Source organism: Schistocerca gregaria, chromosome 1, assembly GCF_023897955.1.
Source record: "Schistocerca gregaria isolate iqSchGreg1 chromosome 1, iqSchGreg1.2, whole genome shotgun sequence".
In the NCBI taxonomy this organism is placed as follows: Eukaryota; Metazoa; Arthropoda; class Insecta; order Orthoptera; family Acrididae; genus Schistocerca; species Schistocerca gregaria.
In genome coordinates, this window is record NC_064920.1 from 862188894 (window position 1) to 862205021 (window position 16128).

At 40.3% G+C, this 16128-nt stretch overlaps 1 protein-coding gene across 1 annotated transcript in view; it reads left to right on the forward strand.

Moving 5' to 3' along the window:
* Positions 1-16128, forward strand: part of LOC126272906 (sodium-dependent serotonin transporter-like) — a 1032532-nt gene that overhangs the window by 974480 nt on the left and 41924 nt on the right. Inside the window, exon 11 of the mRNA XM_049976173.1 lies at positions 4091-4291. Coding sequence (XP_049832130.1) covers positions 4091-4291 — 201 coding nt within the window. The remainder of the gene's footprint in view (positions 1-4090; positions 4292-16128) is intronic.

The window sequence follows — 16128 nt, forward strand, 5'->3', positions numbered from 1 at the left end:
GCATGGACATTATCAGCATTAATAAACTAAGTAAACAACAACAGGATACACAAATGAAGAAAATGGTCGGTATCATTACGAAAGTAGGAATATCCTAAAAGAGTGTTATGATTAGATATATTTAATTTGTTGAAATGTGCTACTGACAAAGGCAGTCTACTTTCATAACAATGTTTTTCGAGCTCCATCTCACAAGGCACACGTGGCTAACTTGTGCATTCCTGTCTCGCGCATTATCCTTCGCTGCTGACAATACACTGACCATTATGTTGTGCGACAGATCAATTGTTTATTTTTCTCAATAACAACTATTTTATTCGCGATCACGCATTGTCAGTTTGACAAGCCCTAGGTGAGTAAACAGTATCTGGCATGTGCCTGTCATTCCGCCTAAAGGAACGCTCGTCATTATTTTAATACTGCTCAGATCAAGAGAAGGAATAAAATGCTTTGGTAAGTTTCCATTTCCGTCGCTCAGTGTTAAAAATACGATGGGTTACGGGTATTCCACCAAAATTCCAACAGAATTGCTAATCTGTTTTTGTGTGAGTTGTTAACCTTTTCTCATTCGAAGAAGCATCACCATTTATGAGTAAAGGCTACATTTCTCTTGGTGACTGGTTTAATTGTACTTCCTTCGTCACAATGTAATTTGCCAAACTCTTCTCACAGCAGTTACTGAGACAGAATTCCGAAACGTAGGGCATCATTAAACAAGTAATTGGCAATTACAGAGCTGAATAGCTTACGAAAAACCTCATAGTATCGGTTTGCAGTAACATAAAAGAAGAAATTTCATGTTTATTTTCATACTAGGAAGCTCTTGTTTCTCTAGCTGTCGACAACTCTTAAAAAATTACAGTCACTGGAGTGAAATAAATAAAAAAAGAAGTATAAGTAGTGATATATCGCCATAGATAAGAAAGTGCCGTGTGTCTAATAATTGGCAAAACACTCTCCTCCTTATGTGCTATCATTCGCCAAACTTTCGATGTCTCCAGCGGTTTAGGAGATACGAGAGATGTTGCGAGTATTTCATTCTCGCGGGCGTCAGATCGGAAGTGAGCGCGCTACATGGGATCCATTTTCTCGAGATTGGAGGCAGATAGAGATCTCCTCCCAAGTCTAAACAAAAATTCAGCATGTTAGCTAAATTTCATACGCAGCAACATATGGTGTAATACGCACCAAACGCAAAATCATAGCGACCCCTAATTTTCGTTGCAAACGTTTTGAGTTTGGCGTAGTGTCTTGCTAAAATGTGTACATCACAATAAGAATGGTCATTAGCGAGGTGATGGGCACGAAGCTGACATATAACGCTACAAGTAAGGCAAAAATCATATATTTTAAGAGAATAGTTCCTGTAAAATCGTTTGAGAAAGATAAGAGGTTGCGCGCGCTTCGGTTCAGTCGGTGCAGAGCTTCGCCAGTCGGCGCGTGCGAAGTATGGTGTACGCGTCGCAATATGCGCTGCACCCGCGTGCGGCACGTGCGTGTCGCGCTGTAGTTTCGTGTCACGTCACACGTGCTATACGCTTCTCAATTTGCGCCTAGCCTTAGAGACGGACCAAATTCTGCTTCCTCCGATCCGCGAATTAATATGTAACGCAGCCAATGAAATTGCTGCTAACGTAGAACCTTTCTCCTCGAGGGTCACACTCGCGCAGTAATACCTCAACGCGCGAGGTATTATAACGAGTGTACAGACCTCTGATTAGTCAGTCTGCATTTGTCTGCACCAGTCTGTACCAGTCTGCATTAGTCTGTACGAGTCTATAGTAAAGTTTCAGTCTGCGCCTAATAAGATTGCCATATTCCTGTACATAGCCATGAAGATAAATGAATAGACACTTAGTCAAGTATCAGAGATATGTGTGAATAAGATAGGAACTTCAGATTGTCAATTGTAAACAGCATCCAGAATCAAGTTACGTAATCTCTATGTTTTTTATTATTTTAATAAATGTGTGTGAAAATTAATCAAGTCCTGTTTAAACTTGGTCACCGTAAATCTGCTACTCTAAGCGTGCGAGTGCCATTTCTATCGTCTGACCTAACAGCAGAAGATAAACACGCCACGATAAGACCAAGAGACATTTTGCTGACACTCGCCTACTTCGTTAGAGCGACAAGTCAAATAATCTAATGGTGTGTGTACACACACCACCTATTCTTAGGGGGAGACACTTTTTATGTACGCATGTTTACGTACTCACTGTGCGCTCAGAACTGAAAAGAGCGATTTGGCGTGATCTATGGGGATACTAGAGACATTGTGCACCAACACAGCTGTGCAATGCTTCAACGAATTTTCATTGTGGTTTCCATGGATTTTTAATGGATTGTCTGTGTAGCAATAATCGGTATAGAGTACCACAGTGCACACATTGGGTTTTCCCTCTAAACAGTAACATCCTATGATGTGGATATGATACGACACATTTGATAATTTCCCGACTAACCAGAAAGTGCTTCTACGAATACCTTGTTCCTTCATTTCTATGCTAATACCGCCCCGTTTCATCGTTTGCATATTTCTATTTCTTACTTTCACCCTTAAGCCAGAGTACTGTAACATAAACATGTAGGGTTTACATGTACGTTTCTCTAAATTTTGTAGCCTTTCCGAGCTTAATTAGTTTCTTCTTTCGTACATAATACGTACCTTCGTTACCTAAACAACATTCATTGGGGTAAACCTACATAATTCCATGACGTACTTTATTTGGTGACAGCAGACACACACTTTGTCTTAAGTAATGTAGGCCTTCTGCACACAGACGTATGGCAGGAATGTCTTCACAGTGGAAAGTCGTTCTGGGCGTTAAAGAACGCAGTGCGCAGAACAAGTAGTTAAATGTTTGTCGAGTGGAGGCCAATACGTCATTAAGTTGTTCAAATAATTAGTAAACATTTATATTCAACTGTATTATCAGTGGAACACACTTACAATTTTAGTCAACATAACTGGATTTGAATACCCTATTGCTCAATCATTTACTTATGAAAACGAAAATAACTCTTTAATTTTGTGTGCATTTCAGACAAAATGGCTCCATTTCTAATCAAATTTTCAGCAGTGTTTAGGTATATTCATGCTTTATAAAATTTAAAACCGCTGTAGTGGATGTACTGCTGAAGTACTACACTGCAAGATCTTTGACACTGCTAGAAGGAAAACAGTAATAATACAATAGTAAATACCGGATGATCAAAAAGTCAGTATAAATTTGAAAACTTAATAAACCACGCAATAATGTAGACAGAGGGGTAAAAATTGACACACATGCTTGGAATGACATGGGGTTTTATTAGAACCACCCCATATTGCTAGACGCGTGAAAGATCTCTTGCGAGCCTCGTTTGGTGATGATCGTGTGCTCAGCCGCCACTTTCGTCATGCTTGGCCTCCCAGGTCCCCAGACCTCAGTCCGTGCGATTATTGGCTTTGGTGTTACCTGAAGTCGCAAGTGTATCGTGATCGACAGACATCTCTAGGGATGCTGAAAGACAACATCCGAGGCCAATGCCTCACCACAATTCCGGACATGTTTTACAGTGCTGTTCACAACATTATTCCTCGACTGCAGCTATTGTTGAGGAATGATGGTGGACATATTCAGCATTTCCTGCAACGGACATCATCTTTGCTTTGTCTTACTTTGTTATGCTAATTATTGCTATTCTGATCAGATGTAGCGCCATCTGTCGGACTTTTTTTGAACTTTTGTATTTTTTTTCTAATAAAACTCCATGTCATTCCAAGCATGTGTGTCAATTTGTACCTCTCTATCTACCTTATTCCGTGATTTATTCAGTTTTCAAATTTATACTTACTTTTTGATCACCTGGTACTATTAAGTGCAGTTATAAAACTACTTAAAATAACGTACATAACAAGTATTCACTACCCAGTGGGAAATAATTGCAACAGAGCATATAAATCCACCGATGATGTCACAATTAGGAAAAAAAAATGTACCTATAGAACGAAGGAAAAGAAGATAGTGCAAATTAGTGTGAAGCTGAATGAAAAATGTGTGAGGTATTCGTGTATGTTTTGTACAGGTAGTGTTTGCACTTGCAGGGCGGCGAGTACCTGGTCAACCTGCTGAACGTGTACGGCCCGGGCATCTCGATCCTGTTCGTGGTGTTCGTCGAGGCGGTGGGCGTGTGCTGGTTCTACGGCGTCAGCCGCTTCTCCAGGGACATCGAGAAGATGCTCGGCCACCAGCCCGGCATCTTCTGGCGCGTCTGCTGGGCCTACATCAGCCCCATATTCATTCTCGTGAGTTCCCTCTCTCTGTCACACAGATCCCAAACATTTCAAACAAAAACGTTTTTGTGTAGATTGGGAATGCCTTTACGAATAACGACACCGAACACTGCCTAGCAATTCTCTTTATTTCTTGATGCAATAATTTACCAACAGCCGTATGTATTGCAGAAATTCATTTTATGAACTTCTTATGTGCTACCAGTTTCGGCATTACATTGATGCCATCTTCAAGCCCCACACGTGATAGTCGTAAAAACACTATACACGGAAGCTACCATATAACTGGGTCCGCGAATCAAATCGTTATGCCCGGATCCCGTTATATGGGTCCTTCCGTGTATAGCGTTTTTACGACTATGACGTGTGGGACCTGAAGATGGCATCAATATAATGCCGAAACTGGTAGCACATAAGAAGTTCATAAAATAAATTTCTGCAATACATACGGCTGTTGGTAAATTATTGCATCAAGAAAGACATGCGATGCGTTGTCCCACGGTCCATAATGGATCAACGAAGAAGACTCTCTTGATTAGTCAGCATCAGTCATTGTGCTTCACTTAGCACAATAGGAGGTTTGTCATGGTGTCGTTAGTAACTATATATGTTTTTAACCTTGTCGCATCCGTCTCAGTTCCTAGCTCTCCCATTCTAGAGCTTTTCATCCCCCCTGGAAAAGTCTTCCATGGCAACTATCGAACAGTGTGGTCCTTGTTAGAACAAACATGTAATAACGATGAGATATTGAACATATAATGAATAATAATAATAAATTCTGTGATCAGCAGCAAGTAATTCAGCTTTTATGTGGACAGTAAAAAAAAATGACTGAGGAGAGAGAAGGATGAAGACAGTCATTGACTACTCTCTGGTGGTAAAGTGAGATCATACACAGTCAACTGATGTAGCTGGGAGAAACTTTTGAAGGAGATGATCAAGTAGTGGTGGAAAAGATGAGGATATATCAAATGGAAAGAATAATTGGAGTAAGGGAGAAGAAAATGGAATTACCCAAACTAGAAGATAGAAAGCAACTGGTAAAGTTTAGGGAGTTACTTAAGATTAAAATTCTAAGCACTGAATGTCAAAGTGTGAAAGAGGAATGAGATAAATTGGAAGAGGTGTTTGTAAGCTCCGCACAGATTACCTATGGCAGAATGTTAGGAAGAGCGAAGAGTAAGGAGCCATCATGATGGAATGAGCAAGTGAAAGAAATAGTGGCAAGAATGTAACAGTGACAAAAAGGAAGAAAACAAAATAATACACCAGGAAGACAAAAACAAATGTAAGAAAACGGTAGCGGAAGAAAAGAGGGAAGCCTGGGTGGTTCAAATGGCTCTGAGCACTATGGGACTTAACATCTGTGGTCATCAGTCCCCTAGAACTTAGAACTGCTTAAACGTAACTAACCTAAGGACATCACACACATCCATGCTCGAGGCAGGATTCGAACCTGCGATCGTAGTAGTCGCGCGGTTCCTGACTGAGCGCCTTAACCGCTAGACCACCGTCGCCGGCGAAACCTGGGTGGGATTCACATGAGTGTTGTAAAAGAGCGTTAATGGGGAAAGGGGATGCTGTGTGGAATTACAAGAAGTAAGAGGTTGGAGAGTAGTTCACAAAACTGGTGTAAGGAGAGAGTCAAGAGTTAATAACGTAATCAGAGGGTATAATCGGCTGGATCTACTGGGCTACAGTGGTTATATAGGCTGGTGAGATGCATTTGGACACGAAATGGGTGACTGGAGAGTGGGAAAAGGAAATAATAATTCCAACGTTGAAGACAGGAGACATGAGCGTATCTGATAACTATCGAGGGATCACACCCAAACACAAGTAGTAAAAATGATGGCTAGGATACTGTAAAGGAGATAGGTCGAAAAATTTGAGGGTGAGTTAAAAGATAAGCAGTACGGCCTTCGTCACATGAGAGGAATAATCGATCAAATCTTGAGTACAATATAGTTGATGGAAAGGCATTGGGAATATGGGAAAGAGCTGATGATGACATTTCTTGACTTAGTAAAGTCATATGATACTATCCTCAGAGAAAAGGAATGGGAAACCTTGAAGAGAAGGGGAGCTAGAAAACGAACCATTGAAATGCTTAAAACATTGCGTGACAGAAAGCTTCAGCTGTGTCCTGAGCCAAGCTGGAAGACCTGATTGGTTTAAAAAATGTTATGGGTGAGAGAGAAAATCACGAAGGAGACGAAAGAAGCTTGTAGTGAAAGAGAGATGAAGTTGTTGCTGTTGCCGAAGCTACTGTGTTGTGGGGAACTAACAGTATAGAAGTACAAGAACAAATGGATACATCAAATAAAAAAATTGAGAAATACGGCATGAAAAATAGTGTGGAGGAAAGTAAGAGCATGAGGGTGACTAGAGGAGATGAGGAAGAGAAAGGACAAATAAATATTCAAGAGCTGGAAATTGAAATTGTGGGAGTGAGATAAATCAGAACGTAAGGATGCTGGTAGAAATTTGGAAAAGGGTGCAGTACCTGAGTCTTATAAAATCATGAAACGACTAGAAAAAGACAAGGGCAGCTGCAGAAGGGGAGAACTGATAAAGCAGCTGTTGCGGACACATGCTTTGCAGCCAAGAGACCGTCGGATTTGATTTGATAAGACTCGAGTACAGACGTCCACAAGCAGATATTATAAAAGGCTATAGAGATTACTAACGCCCAGTAACTTTAATCGGAAGGAGGAGGGCATGAAATTGATTAATACCTGCAATCTGGTACTGAAGAAGATGTGTTCCAGTCTTCCACCATGCGGTGATAGCAACAGAAGACGACAGCAGCTGTGAAAGGCCGATTTACTGGGATTGAGTTTCTAAAATATTTGACGTCACGTCTCTACGCGGGAGCACGAGGAAATGGAATTTTCCTTCAGTCTGTAGAGTGCCAGGTTTTGCAACGAAACAAGCATATCCCCCCCTTCATTATGTCCTCCGCAGATCGGGACGAAATGTTGGATTTCACGGGACAGTAGATCAGATTATTTTAATAAGTGCCTCTAGCGGAAGGGTGGTTACCTATGAATGTGGAGCATACCTAAACATTTAACGACTGTTGAACACCTTTTAGCGCTGTTCACCCTCCCTCCGCACCACCCACCCCTCTTGTGACGGCACAGAAAGTGGCGGCGGTTGGCAGCAGCAGGGCGTAATTTCCGGGGCGGTCTGTGCGTCCCGCCGCGTTGGCCGTTAGCGACAAACTATGCGGCGCCCTCGCTACAACAGATATGTCCGGCCCTGCCTGGCGTGCCGAAATGGCCTCAAAGCGCCGCTGCACCGATAAAATACGCCAAAAGTTGGCAACATTGCCGTTAAAGATACCTGCGCCGCCAACGCCTTACCACCACAGCAGAATCGAAGAATCACTTTTTCGAACAGTCGTTGTTCTTACCTCTGCAATAACAGTGCATCATAGCAATTACAAGGTTATATTAGGTGATGTTTCCATCCAGCTAATGCTGTGTAAGGCAGCCTTTGATATCCAAAACAGCCTGAATCATCTGTCCATTCGAGTTCCTTTAACAGTTGTGTTCCTACTAAGTTGTCCAGAAAATCCATTAACAAACAAGTAAGCCATCGATAACTAAGGGAATTAAATTCCCGTAAGAGAAGGAGATAACTTTATATAAAAGCCATAACAAGCAAAGATTCGAAATTAATTACATACAACGAAAAATACTATAATCTTACAGGAAAGTCAGTAAAATGTCAAGAAGTATGTACGTCCTGAAAGAGTTTAATAACGCAGGTATAAGATTATAATCGTATGGGATACTGACAAATAGGAGACACAACAGGCAGTAAGTGTTCACGATAGCATAGCAACAAAAGTAAATGACCGTGCGAGCACTTTCAAGAATCACTTTTTATATGTAGCGGCAAAAATAGGATTAAATGGCTCAATTGAGGAAACAAGAGAATATATCAAAAATGTCATTCCACAATACTATAAGCAACTAGAAGTACCACTAAAATCATTCACTGAAATTAAGTGAATTATAAAAATTCAAAAAAACTAAAGCTCATGTGGGTTTGATGAAATTTCAGACATAATTCTGAAAATTTCTTCCGATTTAATGGGAATAGTCCTTACTGATATATGTAATGCATCACTAGCACAGGGAATTTTTCTAGATGTACTAAAATATGCAACTGTTAACCCTCTTTATATGAAAGGTGACAAGAAAGACTTAAATAATTACTGTCCAGTTTCCTCATTGACTTCTTTTCCAAAATATTCGAAAAAGTAATGTATTCAAGAGTAGCGTCACATTTAAGAAGAAATAATTTACTCAGCATATCACAGTTTAGATTCCAATAGTGTTGCTCAATTGAGAATGTTGTTTATACTGTCACTGTCAAATATTACAAGCCCTAAATAATGAAATATCAGCCTGTATTTTCTGCAACCTTTCGAAGGTTTTCGATTGTGTAGATCATATTAACTCTTACTAAAACTCAGATTTTGTGGAATTGATGGTTTTACACACAACTGGTTTGAATGATGCTTAACAAATAAAATGCAAAACGTTGTGCTAAATAATTCAAAAAATGTTGGAAGGGAACTTCACTTACTGGGGAGAAATCACAAAGCGAATCCCACAGGGCACAATTTTAAGTCCACTCTTACTCCTTGTTGACTATCTTCTACTTAACATGCAACAGGCAGAATTGATATCTTTAGTAAAAGATCCTAATGTTGTAATAAATACCATCAGAGAGAAAACAACAAAAAGGATGGAGTTTTTGAAAGAATTATTAAATAGTTGATGATGCACTTCTCCTTCATGAAATTCGTCATAAAAATGCGTTACAGTTTTAGGAAATAGTGATACCTGAAGAAGTTAATGAAGCTTGGAAAATGTTAGAAAATATTATCTCAGAAACATGTTAAAATTTTGATGGTTGATTTTAATGCTCAATTAGGTAAAGAGAAAATTATAACAAATGGTAAATGGATTTCTTGTGTCTAAGTGGACTAACCAAAATGGTCAAAGACTTGTTGAGACACGCAAAAATTTTAACCTTAAAATCATGTCAACAAATTTTAAAAAGAACCCTTCTAAACAAAAAATTTGGTGGGCACAGAATACATTTATTGGGAATTTCAAATAGATTATGTAGCAATTTCATACCCTAATTACAAAAATATTTTAAATGTCCAAGTTAGGAAAGGGGCTAATATTGACTCTGAACATTATTTAACGTGAATGAAAATAAAACTTCAACTTGAAAACTCTTCAAAACAAAAAATGTTATCCCATAATTTGGAACTGCTAAAATAACCCCATGTGTAAAAATCGACCTTGACAAGTAACAATCTAACAGTTGGCAAAGCCTAAATGAAAAGTTCATCAAAACAGCACAAAATATAATTCCGCTTCGAAAGAAGCAAAAACACCCTTGGTGGAACAGCAGTTAAGTCTAGGCATGAGACATTAAAAAATTAAAATATTAACAAAACTGAAAATACATAAAACACCTTTCTACATACAACACCTTTCTATCTGTAAGAAAAGAAATATCTAAATTAAATCGACAGACTAACTATGAAAACGCTCAATTTTCAAAAATCGAGGATAATTACCAAAAGAGCAATACAAAAACATTTATAAAATATTCACAAAAAAACTAACCAGTTGGCAACTCAAAGTCTTTGCTTCATAAATGAAAATGGCGGTTTGGCTCTTAACAACCAGGAAAAGTGTAAGGTACTTGCCACTTATTCTGAAAGACATTTAAACCGTCCAAAACTACTGTATGAATACCAACTACAGCAAACTAATAACACCTACCCTAACTCTAAAGAACATGACGAAATCGGAATAACTAAACAAATTAAGAGACTTTAAAACAATAAAGCTCCTATAGAAGATGATATTGTTGCATAACTACTAAAATCAGCTGGCCCTAACACTATAAAAGAGATCACTCAACTAATAGGACATATCTGGCAAACTGAAAAAAGTACGTGAAGATTGGAAAAATTCCCTAATTCATCCATTGCATAAAAAGGAGATAGAACCGATATTAATAATTACTGAGGAACATCTCTTCTCCAACTCACATACAAAATTCTCTCGCAGTGTTTACTTGATTGAGCCCAAAAACAGTTACAACATAAAATTGGTGAACTCCAAGCAGGCTTTAGACTGAACAGATACTGTCCAAAAAAAAATTATTGATTTAAAACTAATCCTTAGACACCAAAGGATTTCCAGTAACAATATTGTATGTACATTTGTAGATTTTAAAAAGGCCTATGACTCAGTTCATCGTGAATTTTAAAGGAACAAGATAATAAAACTCTAACACTGCTTAAGGAAACGATAGCTGACGCTAGCTCTGAAAAATTCATAAGCGAGTGCAAAAGTCGAGTCAAAATATAGATCAATCAATCAAATTAGGTATAAGTAATATTAGAGTAGATTTCCTCGCCTTTGCAGATGGTTCAACACTTTTGACTAGAGATGTTACCACAGCTCAAAAGCAAATTGAAATTCTTAAAGAAGTTGCAAGAAACGTAGGACTACAAATATAATTCCAAAGTTTTTGAACACGAAATATGAAAAAATAAAAAGGATTTCTCAGTTTAAATACTTGGGGGAAATTATACAAGAAATTGGTCTGGAAATGCTGCAAAAGAAGTTCGCTGTCAAAAACTGACAACTGCATTCAAATTAGCACAAAATATTTATAGCAAAAAAATCACTTTCTAAATTCAGTAAACTTATGCATTACAGCAGGATAATGAAACCTGAAAGTCTTTATGGAGCAGAAACATAAATTTTAAATAGGAAGAGGGATATTGAAGAAATTCAAAAGAAAGAAAGAAAGATTATGAGGGAAATATTAGGCCCCAGAATTACTGACAAAGAAACTTGTAGGCTGAGAAGTAATACGGAAATAGAAGAAAACAAAGACATGCATGGTGACACAAGAAAACGAAGACTTAAATTTTATGTGCACATTGAAAGAATGGCACCCACTAGATTGACAAAACAAATAGTAAAATTCTACGAAAACATAAGAAAAGCCAAAACTGAGACAATTAAATGGATCACTGCAATTGAGGAGAATCTTGAAGTAGCCGGTGTAACTCAGGCAGATGTTACACACAGAAAAACATTGACACAAAAGAAATGTGATTATATAGTTGGTCAGAGAGAAAGTAGAAAACGGACTGGAACACCGTGGTCTGATGAAAGAAAGAGATTTTACTCTGAAAGGCTGAAACATATTTGGACACAGAGGAAAGTCAACCATCAAAAGCGACATTGATTGATTGTACCTCACGTGGTCCTATTGGGCTCAGACCTGATTAATAATAATGATTCTCGCAGGCAACAAAGCAAGTTTTATATCTAAACTGAAATCATTTCTCATATCAAAAGCCAAATTACAGCGGGAGATGTACATAATTAACAAACCTTAAATATACTCAATGGAGTTCTGTTACAATTACTTGAAAAATACTGGAGTAGAATAACAGACCATTAATTATTTTCCAATGCTTACCCCCACTACCTCAGTAAAATTCATATACAGGAATTCTGAGGACTAGGAAATATCCACATTTCGTCCTCTTGTTTGGCGGAGCAGTGTTGGGCGCAACCTGCCATCTGATTGGATCAGGTGAACAACCGTTTTGAAAAATACAGTCCCTGTCCAAGTTACAGGTACTTGATTTAGTGAATATCATTGGACGAGTAATTTCTTGCTTCTAACTATTCACGTGTACTTCAGTGTTATCTTGGGATATACCGTTGCAGATACCTCGCCTTAGCTTCCATTTGCAAGAAACAATGTGGAATTTACGCTTCTTCCTGCGGTCTCCTTTCGCCTACATAACGGACGGCCAAGAACTCTCCACGTCTCTAGCAATCTCATCTGCCTGGCTCCATATTTCGCCCCTAATATCACGTCCGGCTGTCTGAGCCAGAAGAGGGGAAATGGTGAACGCGCCACTTTTAGATGGAAATGCAGTTTGCAAGGAACACTTTTGATGAACCTTGGTTTCACAGCCATAGTTGTCGAGCGGCTCTACGCTCTTCAGTCGGGAACCACTAGGCTGTTACGCTCGCAGGTTCGAATCCTGCCTCGGGCATGGATGTGTCCTTGGTTAGTTAGGTTTACGTAGTTCTAAGTATAGAGGACTGATGACCTCAGATGTTAAGTTCCATAGTGGTTAGAGCCATTTGATTTGGTTTCACATTTGATGACAACATACACCATACACGAAAAGATTTCTTTCGTATTGTTAAATACACTCCTGGAAATTCAAATAAGAACACAGTGAATTCATTGTCCCAGGAAGGGGAAACTTTATTGACACATTCCTGGGGTCAGATACATCACATGATCACACTGACAGAACCACAGGCACATAGACACAGGCAACAGAGCATGCACAATGTCGGCACTAGTACAGTGTATATCCACCTTTCGCAGCAATGCAGGCTGCTATTCTCCCATGGAGACGATCGTAGAGATGCTGGATGTAGTCCTGTGGAACGGCTTGCCATGCCATTTCCACCTGGCGTCTCAGTTGGACCAGCGTTCGTGCTGGACGTGCAGACCGCGTGAGACGACGCTTCATCCAGGCCCAAACATGCTCAATGGGGGACAGATCCGGAGATCTTGCTGCCCAGGGTAGTTGACTTACACCTTCTAGAGCACGTTGGGTGGCACGGCATACATGCGGACGTGCATTGTCCTGTTGGAACAGCAGGTTCCCTTGCCGGTCTAGGAATGGTAGAACGATGGGTTCGATGATGGTTTGGATGTACCATGCACTATTCAGTGTGCCCTCGACGATCACCAGAGGTGTACGGCCAGTGTAGGAGATCGCTTCCCACACCATGATGCCGGGTGTTGGCCCTGTGTGCCTCGTTGGTATGCAGTCCTGATTGTGGCGCTCACCTGCACGGCGCCAAACACGCATACGACCATCATTGGCACCAAGGCAGAAGCGACTCTCATCGCTGAAGATGACACGTCTCCATTCGACCCTCCATTCACGCCTGTCGCGACACCACTGGAGGCGGGCTGCACGATGTTGGGGCCTGAGCGGAAGACGGCCTAACGGTGTGCGGGACCGTAGCCCAGCTTCATGGAGACGGTTGCGAATGGTCCTCGCCGATACCCCAGGAGCAACAGTGTCCCTAATTTGCTGGGAAGTGGCGATGCGGTCCCCTACGGCACTGCATAGGATCCTACGGTCTTGGCGTGCATCCGTGCGTCGCTGCGGTCCTGTCCAAGGTCGACGGGCACGTGCACCTTCCGCCGACCACTGGCGACAACATCGATGTACTGTGGAGACCTCACGCCCCACGTGTTGAGCATTTCGGCGGTACGTCCACCCGGCCTCCCGCATGCCCACTATACGCCCTCGCTCAAAGTCCGTCAACTGCACATACGGTTCACGTCCACGCTGTCGCGGCATGCTACCAGTGTTACAGACTGCGATGGAGCTCCGTATGCCACGGCAAACTGGCTGTCACTGACGGCGGCGGTGCACAAATGCTGCGCAGCTAACGCCATTCGACGGCCAACACCGCGGTTCCTGGTATGTCCGCTGTGCCGTGCGTGTGATCATTGCTTGTACAGCCCTCTCGCAGTGTCCGGAGCAAGTATGGTGGTTTGACATACCGGTGTCAATGTGTTCTTTTTTCCATTTCCAGGAGTGTAACTTTTAGTATGCTAAAAACATAATCTGGTAGCAACTATCTGCATATAGACCGATGCAGACAATTACATACATTTTTGTTACTTCGGTTGCCACGTAATCGTGACTCAATTAGTTTCATGATGGAAATAATCCTATCGTTCACATATACTGATTTCAATATTGTATCAAGTTTGCAACCTCATTATGGGGAAGTGGAGTCTCTTCCCAAGGAAAACAATGTAGAACTCCTGAAGTGGTTTATCCTAAAATAGTTGGTCTTTTAAACATTAATTGCGCTACAGATCGATTGGTTCCATCTGCACAAGTAGAGGGGCGCATTCAACTGAAACATCAAATTGGCTAGAAAACAACTCAAAGACAAGTGTGAGGCTGGCAGTGTCCTCATAAGGTTTAGAGTAGACTCCCATGAGCTCAAGGAAATGGACGGTTTTTATGACCAGTCACCCCTTGCACAATGCCATTTTCTTTTTAAAGGCATTCCCACCAAATCAGAAATCATCTTGCAACGTCTTACAGTCAAATGGCGCAAATGGCTCTCTGCACTATGGGACTTAACATCTGAGGTTATCAGTCTCCTAGAACTTAGAACTATTGAAACATAACTAACCCAAGGACAACACACATAAACCTGTGACCATAGGGGTCGCGTGCTTCCAGACTGAAGCGCCTAGAACGGCTCGGCCACACCGGTCGGCCGTCTTACAGTCAAGTCCACTTGCAATGAGAGGTCTGGAATCGATTCTGAATGTTCTTATTTCCCTTCCTGCTTTTCTCTTTGCTTCAGAAACTCAACAATAGACCGTTTTAAGGGTATACGGAACGCCCTATGCTTACAATGTAAAATTGAGCTAAAAGTTAGGAACATTTTCTCATTTGTTATTTGGACGATACTCGTGATTTTTTCACAGAACGCAGAGATACGTTCTGCTTTTATGCTGAATTATTAATTTTGAAAAAATAATATATAGTTTTCACATATTTTATTTTTTTTAAATTTTGAAAAAAGTTATACATTTTAACAAGTATTTAAAAATTTACATCCATTAATACGAAATAATTCCACATATCTTTCAATTCAGATATTTTAGAAGGTCTTATGGAACAACTACAGAAAATTTCATCTTTCTACTATAAATAGGCCCTGAGAAAATGTACCTTATACACAGAAAAGAACTAAAGTTATGGGAAATTAACTTCAAAGTTTTTACTTCAGTACAAGCCTGCTCCATACCTTGTATCATCAGAATCGTCCAACAGCTTCCTCTTGATGGCTCTGCTATGCTGTCTAGCCATCTTTGAATGTACTTTTATGGCATTATCTGAAGACCTGAGCCGTTTCTTGTCCAAACAAAGCATAGCTGCCGCTGTTCGTAGTCCTACACAGAGCCCCAACTTCTGCAGAACTTTGCACTTTGTTATATTGCCCTGATTGAATGATGAAACAGCATCATAAACGCCAAAGTGAAGTGTGTTTATAACCACAAACACAGTTTTAGGTAGTCTATTCCATATCACATGGTTCACACATTCAGTTTGATTTTGAGTCCAGCCATGAAGACATTTCTTTAGTAGACTAATATCTGCGAGGTCACGGAATATTGGTTTTATTTCATCTATTGTGGCAGGTGGAAGGTGATGAGGGTGATTGTATTGTTTCTTAGTTACCTTGCCTCTGTTGTACTTGCACCAATTATCGTCTCCTTTTCGACATAGCCCATGTTGAGGATTCTCATTGTTTGAAGCTGTATGAAAAAACAGAGGCCAGACTGTTCTTCTCATTAATTCTGCATCTGCTGTATTCTGTCTTATTGCTAGACCATAGCACTTCTGAATATGGTCTATTGTAGCATCTTTCAGTCTATTTTCCCATCTAAAGTTTTTCCATCGCTCAGTTTCTTGCCTCTCATGCTAGCCTTAAGCCGTCGAAGTCTTGATCCCATCGTTTTCTGAACATGGCCAACCCACTCCAGTTTGGAAATTTTCACATCGTTACCATAGGTTCTCAGTTCTTCAATTTCTTTGAAAGCCTTTGAGTCACCATCTCCAAGATAATTTGTGTATCTAACGTTGTACCATTTTACTGAGTGTTGATAAATACTTCTTACACCAGTAACTTCCATACCACCACTTG